Source organism: Oratosquilla oratoria, chromosome 24, assembly GCF_046742065.1.
Source record: "Oratosquilla oratoria isolate Oo_2021 chromosome 24, ASM4674206v1, whole genome shotgun sequence".
In the NCBI taxonomy this organism is placed as follows: Eukaryota; Metazoa; Arthropoda; class Malacostraca; order Stomatopoda; family Squillidae; genus Oratosquilla; species Oratosquilla oratoria.
The window spans coordinates 5811112-5826111 of record NC_134800.1 but is presented as its reverse complement, the minus strand read 5'-3'; the positions used below and the strand labels follow the sequence as shown (position 1 = coordinate 5826111).

Here is a 15000-nt window from a genome sequence, read left to right as displayed (position 1 = left end):
TCCTTTTCCTCCTTGGAGTTAGCTGCTATGAATCTTGCTTCGAAGTCTTGCAGTCCTCTCTCTCTTTCTCTCTCTCTCTCTCTCTATCTCTCTATCTATCTATCTATCTCTCTGTCTCTCTCTCTCTCTCTCTCTCTCTCTCTCTCTCTCTCTATCTCTCTCTCTCTCTCTCTCTCTCTCTCTCTCTCTCTCTCTCTCTCTCTAACGCAAGATCTCAAGTGAGGAATTCGAAGGCAGACTGAGGTACATCCAACTTCTGCTTCACCACCTCCAGGAGGTGACCTTGGGTTCGATTCCCAACCGTGAGTTGATGCCGAGAGCAAAGAAACGATTCAGATTTACAACATAATAACTCATTATCAGTCTCCTCTTCCACGAACCACCGATAACTTTATTCCTCCAACCAACAACCCAAAATTCCTCCGGCGGTGGTGTGTGATGACGAGAGGTGAGTAGAAGACTATGATCTCTGGGAGCGGTATGTACTCAATGGTCTCCTTGTAGCAGAACTAGGCAGGGACACATATCGGCAGAAGCCTGCACGACTGAGCAGCCCTATTCGAGATCCGCTCAATGGTCTCGCCTTAACGGCCACACCAAAAGAGTCTGACTACATGATACATCAATTCCTTATACTAACTCCTACACTTTTTTCCTTCAATTGTATCACTGAAACTTCCAGTTCAACCCCGCAATCTGTCCCACATCTGAAGCTCAAAAACCTCCTGTAGAACCTCCACCCGAGCACCTATTACCCATAAACCCACCCACCCCATTCCCTCACCTACCTCAACACCTACAACCCATCCACCCAAAGAAAGGTTCCAGCTTTCCAGGCGAAACCCTCATAGACGTAATTGAGTACATCGACTACGTCACTCCATCAAGCTTCTGGAGCCCCCAAAAGCCAACAAACCATTCCTTTTCCAAACGACTGAGGCACATCTCCCCCCACATCCACAATACCCATGGGAGTCCTCGAAGCTTCAGAAGTAAAGGTACAACTTGAAACCCGACCAATTCCGACACTAACCACACAACACCAACACCAAACCTCACGTAAGTCTTCCAGACCTTTGCGATACCACCAATCCAGACCCAACTGGAATGAACGAGTATATATCAAGCTTAGACTCGCCTCCTACCTGCCTCCTACCCCTCCCGCCCCTCCAGAAACGATACTTAACCACTTTTGGCTCTGGTAACCAGGAAGCCGTTCAACAAGACCCCAGGGTGTACGACCAAATAACAAAGACCAACGTACATCGAGTCCAACAATGATACACTCCATCATACAATGAAGCTACATACCCTTCTTCACCTCTTTCTCCTCCTATTCCTCCTCCTCCTCCTCTTCCTCCTCGTTCTCCTTTTTTCCTCTTCCTTCTCTTTTTCATTTTTCTTCCTCCTCCTCCTCCTCCTCCTCCTCCACCTCCTCCTCCTCCTCCTCCTCCACCTCCTCCTCCTCCTATTTCTCTCCACTTTCTCCTCATTCTCCCTTCTTCCTTCTCTCTTTCATTTTTCTTCCTCCTGTTCGTCCTCCTACTTCTCTCTTTCTCTTCGTTCTCCTCTCTTCTTCCTCTTCCTTCTCTTCTTCCTTTTTCTTACTCTTGCTCCTCCTCCTCCTCCTCCTGCTCCTCCTCCTCCTCCTCCTCCTCCTCCTCCTCCTCCTCCTCCTCCTTCCCCTCCTTCACCTATTTCTCCTCTATTTCACCTCGTTCTACCCTCTTCCTTTTCCCTCTCTTTCTCCTACTTCTTCCTCCTGTTCCTCCTTTTTTCCTCCACCATCTCTTGCTCCTCCTTCTCCACCTCTTCTTCCTCCTCTTCTTCTATCTTCCCCCCTTTCCCTCTTCTTCTTCCTTCCACTCCTGCTCTTCCATCTCTATCCCTTTCCCTGTCCTCCTGTTCCACCTTCTCTATCTCCTCCTCTTATTCCTCCTCCACTCTTCCTCATCCTCTTTCTCCACCTCCTCCTCCTCCCCCTCTCCCGCTTTCTTCTCCCCCTCTTCTTCCTTCTCCTCTTCTTTTCCCTATTCTTCCTCCTTTATCTCCTCCTCCCTCTCCTCCTCCTCTTTCTCTTTTTCATTTTCTTCTATCATGAGTGCCTCCTCCTCCTCCTCCTGCTCCTCCTCCTCCTCCTCCTTTTCCTCCTCTTCCTCTTCCTCCTCCTGCTCCTCCTCCTCCTCCTCCTTTTCCTCCTCTTCCTCTTCCTCCTCCCCCTCTTCCTCCTCCCCCTCTTCCTCCTCTCTTCCTCCTCCCCCTCGTCTTCCTTCTCTTCTTTTTTCTATTCTTCCTCCTTTATCTCCTCCCTCTCCTCCTCTTTCTCTTTTTCATTTTCTTCTATCATCAATGCCTCCTCCTCCTCCTCTTCTTCCTCCTCCTCCTCCTCTTCCTCTTCCTCCTCCCTCTTCTTTCTTCTATCATCAGTGCCTCCTCCTCCTCCTCTTCTTCCTCCTCCTCCTCCTCTTCTTTTTTCTCCTCCTCCTCCAATATATCCTAATGGGAGAACACGCTGGGAGGAGGGGGGGGCAAAGAACAATGAAGTGAATAAAGACGTGATATGATAAACGAAACGACCAAAAAAAAATGAACAAATAAATAGATAAACCCATGCGTAATTGGAATAAATGCGTTAATTGAAAAATAATGAATTAAATCATAAAACATTTTTGCAACTTTTTTTTTTCTCGTTCTTCTTCTTTTTTTTCCAATTTCTTTTCTCCTTTTCTTTTCTTTTGTATATTCTTCTTCTGCTGAAGGCGAAGATTTTATATTTATATGAACCAATTAACGCCGAGATGGAGTTGTGAATTAGTTTTCATAGCATGTAAAATTTATGTATATTTTTTTCTAATATATTTCCCTAGACCTGTTTTCTTGATATCTGAAACTATAAATCTATATTTCGAGAACGTTTATCAGGACGGCTGTCCAGATATAACGTTATCTATATATATTTTTTTATATATACCAAATATAGAAATGTCTTTTTTTCATACGCAGCCCTTGAATCTATTCATCAATGTTTTGTTTGAGTTTTTTTTTTGTACAAATGTAATAATATTAATCGTAGATATTCCTCAGAAGTATTGTCTTAATATGAGGGACTGATGTATTAATCGTAGTTATTTCTTGGACCCTCTTCTTATTGTATATTGAAAATGTAATTTTTTCGTATTTATCAGAATCATATGATATAATATATATTACATATATATATATGGCATATATAATGTCTATGTAATATATATTATATGGCGTATATAATGTATATGTAATATATAAAATATATTCATAAGATACAAACATTATAAAAATCACATTTCCTACAGTACTTGTAGTATATATACTTTAAATGTGATGTATTATTTATAAGTATCCTTCAAAACAATTATCAAATATGTGTTTATATGGAAAAAACGTTTATTTGGAACGAACGTTCAAGAAGAGTATATGAACGTGTTTTTTTTTTTTGTTTTTTTTTTTTTAAGTGAATTGCCGTACAATCGACATGGACTTCGGAAGCGTATCTCGCAATTGTTCTTTTATTGCTTACAAGGGAACAACAAATAAGAAATGAATTGCAAGTCAACGGAGGCGGCAAAGCGAAGAAGTCAATATGGGCTCAGACACGAAGAGGGAAAGAATTTTTTTTTTTTTTTTTTTTTTTTTTTTTTAGGAACCTCCTTCCTCTCCCTTTTTTCTCTTTTTTTTTAGAAACCTCCTTCCTCCCCTCTCTATCTCTCTCTCTCTCTCTCTCTCTCTCTCTCTCTCTCTCTCTCTCTCTCTCTCTCTCTCTCTCTCTCTCTCTCTCTCTCTCTCTTTTCTTTTCTTTTTTTCTTTTTTCTTTTTAACCTCCTTCCCCCCCACTTCCCGTCCCCCTTGGGGGAAAGTAGTACCGTTCGCTATTTCCACAGTAAATTTATTTTTCTTGTCATGAAACTCATTTCCCCTTCCCCCTCGGGGAGGGGTTGCCTCTACGCTTCCCACAATTATTGAAATAAAAGAGAGTGGGGGACGGGGAGAGAGAAAGGGGGTGATAATGTGGGAGAGAGTGCAGTGTTAGAGAGAGAGAGAGAGAGGCGGGGATCAGTTCGAAAGAGAGAAAGGGGTTGATAGTGTGGGAGAGGTGGCAGTGTGAGAGAGAGAGAGAAAGAGTGAGAGAGAAAGAGAGAGAGAGTGGCGGGGATCAGTACGAGAAAGAGAAAGTGGTTGATAGTGTGGGAGAGATGGCAGTGTGTGAGAGAGAGAGAGAGAGAGAGAGGAAGAGAAAGATGGAGAAGGGCAATGACAGAGAGAGATAGGGGAGGGACAGTGTGAGGTAGAGAGGGACAGTGAAAGAGAGAGAGAGAGAGAAAGTGACAGTGAAAGAAAGTAAAGGGAGACAGTTTAATAGTGAGGGAGAGATAGGGGGTACAGTGACAGGAAGAGAGAGGGGACAGTGAGACAGTAAGGGAAAGAGGGACAGTGAGAGAAAGAGAGAGAGAGAGAGAGTTATGTTCACAGTCTCGTCCCTCTTGTGATAATGGCCTCAGCTATTCTCACAGTTTCAACTTTTTTTTTTTTTTTTTGCTCCATTTCATTTCCAAAATCCCTCTACCACAGACAGCAATTGGACTTAGCGATTAAGTTTGATAAGGTGTGATTAGGTTAGGTTAAGTCAAATTAGGCCATGTTAAGTCAATTAGGTCAAAGCACGTCAGGTCAGGTAGGGTCAGGTTAGGTAAAATCATGTTAGGTCAGGTTACGTGTGATTCGGTCTGATTGGGTCAGATTAGGTCAGGTTAAATCAGATTAGGTCTGTTCAGGTCAGGTTAGGTTAATTTGAAATAGGTTAGGGTTGGTTAGGTTAGGTCATATTAGATTAGGAAAGGTTAGGTGAGGTTAGGATATATTAGGTTAAGTAAAGTCACATGTTTTGAAAGACAGTGAAGCAGTTAGCAATAAATAAGTACACAAATAAATGAATAAGTAGATAGATAAATTAATAAATTAATTATAACAAGTAACAAAACTCGACACGAAATTACTAACACGACGACGTGACGTCACCGATATCACCCCTCCGGGTGACGCAGATGCGCAAGAAAGACCAATTTCCGTATCTTACTGCGCAGACTGTCTACGTGCGTCATACACCAGCATAATTTTTTTTTTTTTTGTCTTTAAGAAAAGGTCTTCTCTGTCGTTTATGAAAAACGTCACTTAGACGTCACGTTCAAGAGAAAGTTGTTATCAAGTGCAGAGTAAGGGGAGAGTCTCACACCAGCTCTGAGCCGAGGGAGCCAGGTTGGAGTAATCAGAGGGGAAAAGGGGAGATCATAAGCTTTTAGATATATTGCTGGAAAGAGGAAGATTGGAAAAGATAAAGAAAAGAGAGAGAGAGAGAGAGAGAGAGCGAGAGAGAGAGAAAGATATACATACATATATATGTATAGATAGATAGAGAGGCTAGGAGCTAGGGGGTAACAGTGTGGGAGAGAGGGACAATGAGAGAGAGAGAGAGACAGTGACAGAGAGAGAGAGAAGGAGAGAGAGACAGAGATGAGTGAGGCAGAGAGCTTGGGGGGACAGTGTGAGAGAGAGGGACAGTAAGAGAGAGAGAGAGAGAAGGGGGACAGGGACAGAAAGAGGGGGACAGTGGGACAGTGAAGGAGAGAGGGACAGTGAGAGAGAGATAGAGAGAGAGTGAGTGAGAGAGAGAGAGAGAGAGAGAGAGAGAGAGTGGGGAGGAGGACAGTAGGACAGTGAGAGAGAGAGATAGACAGACCGACCGTTAGACAGACAGACAAACAGAAATAGAAAGAAAGAGAGAGAGAGAGTGAGGGAATTGGAGAGAAAAATTGAGGGAGGCAGGCAGAAAAAATGTGAAGGACATATAAGTGGGCAGACGTAACATAAAATAAAATTCTGAATAGCGATGGAGAGGGAGGGAGAGAGGAGTGACATAAAAAAAAGATGAAGAACAAAAGAGTAAGGCAAAGAGAGAGGGAGAGAGAGAGAGAGAGCGAGAGAGAGAGAGAGCGAGAGGGAGAGTGAGAGAGAGAGAGAGAGAAAGAGGACAGTGGCAGAGAGAGACAGGGGAAGGTAAGGGAAAGAGGAGGGACAGTGTGGTAGAGAGGGACAGTGAGAGAGAGAAATAGGGAGAAAGAGAGAGAGAGAGAAAGAGAGAGTATCCTCTCTGAAACTGCCGGGAACTTTTGAGGAACTCCAAGATTTCGAATTAAGCATTGTTAATCGTATTTATGACAAAGATATACAAAGGACGCCACCTTGGCAAAATTCCTTGACTTCCAAAGATGGCGTTGAATGAAATCGCTTGGCGCATATCGGAAAAAGTATTTTACGTGCTGCCCAATACTGAAGATGCCAATCCTTAATCACATAAGAACATAAGATAAGAATGAAGGAGACTGCAAGAGACCATAAGGCCTACACTAGGCAGCTTCATTTCCATTACCACATGTCATCCTAATTTGTATTTTTTTTTTTCAACTTAGAAAATATTCGTTTTTACTAAAACTTAACAATATGAGAACATCATGTCTGGTAGGAAAGGGTGATTTGGAAAAGATTTATTGTAACTAGAATTTGATAATGTTGGAAATGGTAACATATTCTTCTTAATCATTATCCTCCTCTTTTTATTTAATCTCATTTCATTTTTATTTATTTATGTATTTATTTTATTGCATTATTTATTTATGTATTTGTTTATTTATTTATCTACTTTACTTATTTTCATGTTTATTCCTTTGTTTTGTTTTGTTTATTTCATTTATTTATTTTAGTTATCTACTTATTTTATTTATTTATCTATCCTATCTATCTATTTTATTTTATTTTATTTTTGTTTTAATTACTTATTCATTTATCTATTTATTTATTCATTTATTTTTTAGCTTGAAAATATAGGAATGTCATATCTTTTGGGAAAAGGTAACTCACTTTTCTCCCTCTTTCGACTCCCTCAGGAACTTCAGCATTACCTTGAAGGCTCCTCCTCCACTGAGGAGGACGTGGCTGCTCCCTTAGGAGGCGTCTACGTGGCCGACCCAGACGACTGGGACGCTCCTTACAAGAGTTATACTTGGCGTTCAGAAGTTGTGAACCCACAATTCTTTCAACTCAATTCTTCAACTGGTCAGCTTTCCATGAAACCAGCCACGCCTACGGGACAGTGAGTATCTTCATGGAGTTGTTGTATTGTCTTTGTTTATGCAATAACGCTCTACCTTGAGATGAATAAAATGTACTGGCGGCAGTCTTGGTGAATGATGTCAACATAGAAAACGGAGAGAGTGTGGTCTCTTTCATTACGCTGATGTACAGTCGGGAACAAAAGTTCTGACCCACGTGACCCACGCTACAGTTATCACAACGTCAATATTGTTATTAATATTCTTCGAGTTTGTGATATATATATTTCCCCTTGCAGTATTTAGCTTTTAGATGTATCAATCTCTTGAATAGATTGAAAAATAAAATCAGATAAAGAATTTTAATTTTGTGTCATTAAACTCTCTGGAAGGGTCAAAACTTTTGTTAGTGACTGTACCTTCATCTGAATAAAAATCATCAGGCTTTTAGCCAGAATAAAATCTGTAAAGGCTATACTCTGTTAAAAGGTTTAGGTCTTTGTGTCTGGAGTTCGGTTAGGTTATCTGGAGGAACGGAAATCGAATCAACTTCCGGGTTATCTGTACGATCGACGTTTAAGCTGGATCAGGTTAAAAAAAAAAACTCAAACTCAAGTTTGTGTATAAAAAAAGAATTTCAATTATCTTCAAACACTCATTTTTATTTTTCAATTTTATCATATTCTATTTTATTTTTTGTTTATTTAATTTTTTTTCTTTTCTTTTTTTTTTTTTTTTGTCTCGTAAGGAATCTTGTTTGTCCTGTTGTATTACTTTCAACACACTGAATACGAGCTATCACGTCAATTCACTCTCTTCCTTCCTATTGGTAGTTCCAGATCACTCAATATGATTTAATCGAGTTTTGGATCACGTGCTGGAATCGTAATTGATGCTATTATCCTGACGGATGAGAGCTCAGAGTTCACATATTGCCTGAAGCATGGATAAAGATATAACCTTTGTTTGTGTGTGCGTGTGTGTGTGTGTGTGTGTGTGTGTGTGTGTGTGTGCGTGTGTGTGTGTGTGTATTTACCTAGTTGTATTTTACGGGAAGGGGAGCTATGCTTGTGGTGTCCCGTCTTGTGTGTTTGTGTGTGTGTGATTCACCTTGGTCTTTGGATCACGCATTGGACTCGTGATCGACAGCTATTTCCCTCCCGGAAGAGAGCTCAGAGCTCATATGTACGAAATATGGGTAATGTAATGACCTTACACGCACACACACCCCCAACTCCCCGCCCACGAGAGTTGGAGTAACGACTCGAAGCACAGTGATACTGAAATAATTACAGCCCTGGGCAGGATTCGAACCAGGTACCCCCGATACCTCCGTACTGACAGTCTGAGACTCTACCAACCGCGCCACCGAGTGTGTGTGTGTGTGTGTGTGTGTGTGTGTGTGTGTGTGTGTGTGTGTGTGTGTGTGTGTGTGTGTGTGTGTGTGTGTGTGTGTGTGTGTGTGTGTGTGTGTGTGTGTGTGTGTGCGTTTGTGTGTGTGTGTGTGCATTTGTGTATATGTGACAGAGAGAGAGAGAGAGAAGGGGGGATATACCACATTCTTGGATCACGTGTTGGACTCATGATCGACAGCTACCACCGTCCCGGAAGAAAGCTCATCAATGCTGTAGCGTGTGTGTGTATATATTTGCAACTGTATGTATACGTGCGTGTGCACATAAACACACACACAAACAAACAATATACATCACCTCTTTTCTTTTTTCTTTCTTTTTCCAATATACAAAGGAAGATTAAATTCTGAAAGACGGATATTGAAGTCATGTCGACCCTCTCGGCTGGAACGCTAAATTGACCAAGAGCACAAACTAAGACTTAAGTAAACACGAAGAAAACAAAACAATTTCGGAAAAGGCTGAGTGTCTGATAGCGTTACGAGAAGGAGTGCTCGAGGGCACGGAAGTGAAGAGGAAGAGAATATGAGAACTGGAAGACCATCATATAAATCTCTGTTTCAGAAATGTTGATTACTCCAGGAAGTGTTACAGCGAGATTGTTCACTGAAGTGTTAGAAAACGACAGATACGATAATAGGGAAGGTTAGGTCAGTATGAGACGAATGGTACTAATAGAAATAATATGAAGATTAGCTCCTGATTTTTTACGTATTAACACTTTTTTTTTATTTACTCTACATAAACTTCAGCGTACAAGTCCCCTTAAAAGACAAAGTTAATTTTGTGTTAATTTCTTGCTGACTTCAGACGGGGACCTGAAATAAGCGATCGAGTTAGAAACATCTCGCCTATGCTATTAACACGTTGGCACTGAAGTCTGATTCTCGTGGGACTTGAACCTTCTTCTCTTGACACTGAAGCCTCATACTTATGGCGCTGAAGCCGTCTTATGTCCCTGAAGCCGTCTTCCTTCAGCGCCTTCGATAACATTCGTTTCTTGATCGCTGGAGATTTCTCCAGTCACGGCGAAAATGCGAAGCCCTTCTGACTGATTCCTCACAAGTGCTTCAATGGTAGTGCTACAGTGCTACAAAGTACATCAGTGCTAGAGCACTACAGTGCTACTGTACTACAGTGCTACAGAGTATCTCAGTGCTACAGCACTGCAGTGCTACTGTGCTACAGTGCCACAGAGTACATCAGTGCTACTGTGTTACAGTGCTACAGAGTACCTCAGTGCGACAGCACTACTGTGCTACAGTGCTACAGAATACCTCAGTGCTACTGTGCTACAGTGCCACAGAGTACTTCAGTACTAGATCACTACAGTGCTACTGTGCTACAGTGCCACAGAGTACATCAGTGCTACCACTTCAGTGCTACTGTGCTACAGTCCCACAGAGTACATCAGTGCTACAGCACTACTGTGCTGCAGTGCTACAGAGTACCTCGGTGCTAGACTACTACAGTGCTACTGTGCTACAGTGCCACAGAGTACACCAGTGCTACAGCACTACTGTGCTGCAGTGCTACAGAGTACCTCAGTGCTACAGCTCTACATTGCTAGAGTGCCACAGCGATTCAGTGCTACATAGTACCTCAGTGCTATAATGCTAGAGTCCTTCAGTGATACAGCACTACAGTGCTACAGACTACTTCAATGCTACAGTCCCTCAATGGACACAGCACTACAGTGCTACATAATCCTTCAGTACTACAACAGTGCTGCAAAGCACTTCAGTACTACAGTGCTACAGCGCTACAGTACTGCAGAGTACTTCAGTGTTACAGAGTACTTCAGGACTACAGTGCTACAGTGCAACTAAAGATTGTCAACAAATAACTCGTGTTATTGAACTATATAGGCTCCTCCCTCTCCCGTCCTTTGCTATTCGAAGGCAATGTCACTGTTTAAGTACAAAGGAAATGTCTGCGTGGTTTGTAAGAGTTTTGTTTAGGCCAGTTACACCTAGATCTCCTGACCCAATACTCGGCAACTGCCATTTGTGCGCACGTCTGGGGTCCCAGGACATAAATCCACTTCGGGAATTGGTAGTGTTTTATGACCCGGGCCAATTCCCGAACTGCGTTTATTTCCTGGGAGCAAACGTCCGCAAAAGTGGCGGTTGGTGAGTGTCGGACTAAGTGATATCTAGGCGTATGGCACCCTCCCCCTACCACGTGGGGAGATCCCAAGGAAATTAATTAAATCGAATGACGGGTGCAAGGACGAAAGAAAAAGACCCAAGAAGTAAGGAAGGCTTTAGCTTGCTTTGATGAAAAGTGGGAGGGGCTTAGGCGATCTAGTTGCACAAACGGGCTTTGGTTACAGAGGGTAGGTTCTGTTTCGGGAAACGAATGGAAGGAAGGAGTGGAAATGAGGGCGGAAACATTTGTCTCGGGCACGGGGGAGGAAAAGTAAAGAAATGCTGAAACACAAATCTGCATGAGTAATACCTACCATGCGTCCACTTCGAATGTGCTGCTAGGCCCCGCCCACCAAGGCCACGTGGAAGTGTCTGATTGGTGGAGGAGACTTGTGGGAGGGACGGCCTTCTCTGACGTAATTTTTTTCTGTTGTTTTATTCTAAACGTTGTTTATTTTTATTTTTTTTTATATATATTATCTTATTTTATTTTGATTTATTCTTTATCTTTAGGCTTCGTGTGAATGGGTAGAGGACACAAGTGTATTTTACCTTATTATTTACTCTATTTCATCTTATTCTATCTATTTCATCTATCAATTTATGTTTATTAATTTTTTCTGTCTATTTATTTATTTATTCTTTTTTATCTATTTATTTATATTTTTCCAAGAAATGTGGCCTCTCGTTAAGTTTGTATTTGAATGTAAAAGAGAGTAAATTAATTTGTTCCTTACATAGACAACTACATTTAGACACAGTTTAATCTAAGTTTATTCCTATTATTCTAAACTAAATTATAGGCCATAATACCCATTTTCTTAAAGAAAAAAACAAGAAAACCAAGAAAACGGGGGAAATGACACCATTTCAGCTCGGTATCATAAATCAAAGGTCTAGTCCCGGCCTAACTACCTATACATCAGAATGTCTTTGAAAATTTAATGTCAGGAACGAAGTGGCCGTGATGTAATGTGATCTCTGTGTCTGTTTATCATGATGAATTCGAGCGTCCGGGCCCCAAAGGGGGAGAGAAAAGTCATGATGCATAACGAAAATGGGGAGAATGAACATCGCAAGTTCGTGATCGATTGTGAGAACGGCGGTGACCGTAAGAACGGAATTCCGTGATCGATTGTAAGAACGGGGGTGGTTGTAAGAACGGAATTGGAACGGTCATGATGGAGGGGAAGTGTCTATGTTTTTTTGGGAATTCTTGAGTTATGTTAAGGGAGCGCGTACGCGACCACGCATACACATGCACACACACACACACACACACACACACACACACACACACACACACACACACACACACACATGGATATTGGTTTGATTTCTATTGTCTTGAATATATAAGAACACACATACACAATATTTACACACGTATAGACTCGCACACAGACACACGCACACATACACACACACACACACACACACACACACACACACACACACACACACACACACACACACACATACATACATACATACATACACACACACACACATGCACACACACACACACACACACACACACACACACACACACACACACACACACACACACACACACACACATACATACATACACACACACACACACACACATGCACACACACACACACACACACACACACACACACACACACACACACACACACACACACACACACACACACACACACGAGTACAATATTGACACACGTACAGAATCACGTGATGAGAGAGACCCCCATTCCAACCTTAAATAACCCATAGACAGTGTGTGTGTGTGTGTGTGTGTGTGTGTGTGTGTGTGTGTGTGTGTGTACGTGTGTGTGTTTTATCAAATGATTGAATTTGGTTGAGAGAAACGCCGATTACAAATATGAAGTAAAGAACTTATATTTGGTAAAAGTATGTATATGTATATATTTATATATATATATATATATATATATATATATATATATACATACATATATATACATACATATATACATATATATATATATATATATATATATATATATGTATATATATATGTATATATATATATATATATATACATCTGTATATATATAGATATATATACATATATATGTATATATAAATATATGTATATATATATAAATATATATGTATATATATATATATACATATATATATATGCATGCATGCATGCCACAGTGGACCAGCAATGTCTGTGTCCAAATGCTCGTTTGATATATTGCCTGTTTTGAAATTTCCTCACGCTTTTCTGGTAATTTCTAATTTGCTTCTTCCATTCATCATCAAAATTTTACCTCAGTGCAATCTTTAATCCTTTATCGTCTCTTGGAGTCACAAGACTTGTGTTATCTTCCCTTGTTATGCAGCATCTTGCTCCCCGTTTTCTTTTCATTGCAGCGTTTTCCACTACGGTGTCTCTTTATTTGTTGTCTTCTGATACACAATATGGTAGTAATTATGATGATAATGTTAATATGGTTAATGGTTTAACAGTGGCACAAAATGCACAATCTGAGCTTTCCGTTTTTTGTTTTTTGTTTTTAATTGCAGTGTTTCCCACTATGCTGTCTCTTCATTTGATGTCTTCTGATACACAATATGATGATAATTAGTGATACACAATGTACAATTTGAGCTAATTCTAGGACTAGATTAAGTTAAGTCAATGATGTGTACTATGGAAGGAATGACGCTGTTCTTGTAGCAGACATTCCTCGGTGCTCTGATGGGCACGACTTTGTTGATGCGCCTAGTGCAGTGGCGTGGTGGGGGAGTGGCGTTGGGTGGGGGTAAGTGTCGGTGACGAGGGTGGGTGAGTAGATTTCCTCCAAATTTTTCAAAGTCAATAAAAGTCATAGCCAAGAGGTGTTGCCCTTGTCTAGGTGGCCGTGTAAGAAATCAAGGAAATTCCCAAGGCAGTGGGAAGTGGATGAAGCACTTGTCCCTTGGCCTTGGGAAGGACAAGATTGTGGCCAACGTGATCAAACGCTTTTTCAAAGTCAATAAAAGTGAGAGCCAAGAAGGCAAGGAAATTCCCATGGCAGTGGTAAGGTAATGGAACAGGGCTTCATCTCACCAAAGCGTTGTGTATCTATGGAGCTTTTATTTATTCATTTATTTATTTATTTATTTTGATTTTTTATATTTTATTTTGTTTATTTATTTTTATTTTATTATATTTTGTTTTATTTATTTACTTATTTATTCTATTTATTATTGATCTATTTTATTTTATTATTATTATCATTGCGACACTGCTTCTGGGGTGGGAGGGGTGTGGAGTGTATTTAGGATGAAATGGGTGGGAGTGTTTTATTATGCCTTTCCCTTTTTGGCTACCTCCTTGGAAGGGGGAAAAAGCTTGATATATGTATGATTTATTTATTTAATTATTTATTTATTTATTTTTTAATTTTTTTTTTTTTTTTTTTTAATCTTGTCATATGCTGAGTCAAAAACAAAATCCTCACAGATAAGGCTACGGATGGGTGTAACGGCTATTGGTCTGAGGGCGCTCAGTGATTGCGGGACTCGAACCTTAGGAATGGGTGTTACATAAGGTTTTTTTCAAGTCACTGAGGCATGGATCTGGAGGTAATGAGGCATTGTTTGTGGAGGACAGTGGGAGGGCGAGTTTTGGGACAAATTATCTATAATTTTAATTTGCAAATTAGGTGTGGTTAGTCTGGTTGTGTGTGTGTGTGTGTGTGTGTGTGTGTGTGTGTGTGTGTGTGTGTGTGTGTGTGTGTGTGTGTGTGTGTGTGTGTGTGTGTGTGTGTGTGTGTGTGTGTGTGTGTGTGTGTGTGTGTGTGTGCGTGTGTGTGTGTGTATTTGTGAGTCAATTGATTAATTTTATAGCGTGGTGGTGTATCCTTATGGCTCTTGTGAGGAGAAGGACGAGGAGGTGAAGCCGGAAGAGGAAGAGGAGGAGGAGGAGGAGGTGTAGATTGAACAGAAGGCAAAGGAAGAGGAGCAGGAGGAGGAGGAGGAGGAGGGGGAGGAGATAAATGAGGCGGAAGTGAAAGGGCAGGAAGAAGAGGAGGAGGGGGAGGAGGAGTAGGAGGAGTTACAGGAGGAGAAAAAGAAGGTGGAGGAGGAGAAGGAAGAGGAGGAGGAGGAGGAAGAGGAGGAGGTGGAGAATGAACAGAAGGCAAAGGAAGAGAAAGAGGATGAGCAGGAGGAGAAGAGGAGGAAATGGAGGAGGGAAAGGAGGAGAGGGTAGAGGGGGAGGTGGACGAGAGGGAAGAAGAGGTGGTGGAGGAGAAGAAGGAAAAAGAGGAGTAGGAGGGGGAGGAGGAGGAG

At 41.3% G+C, this 15000-nt stretch overlaps 1 protein-coding gene across 1 annotated transcript in view; it reads left to right on the top strand.

The window, feature by feature from the left end:
• Positions 1-15000, top strand: part of LOC143038266 (putative neural-cadherin 2) — a 535431-nt gene that overhangs the window by 378376 nt on the left and 142055 nt on the right. Inside the window, exon 15 of the mRNA XM_076207285.1 lies at positions 6975-7180. Coding sequence (XP_076063400.1) covers positions 6975-7180 — 206 coding nt within the window. The remainder of the gene's footprint in view (positions 1-6974; positions 7181-15000) is intronic.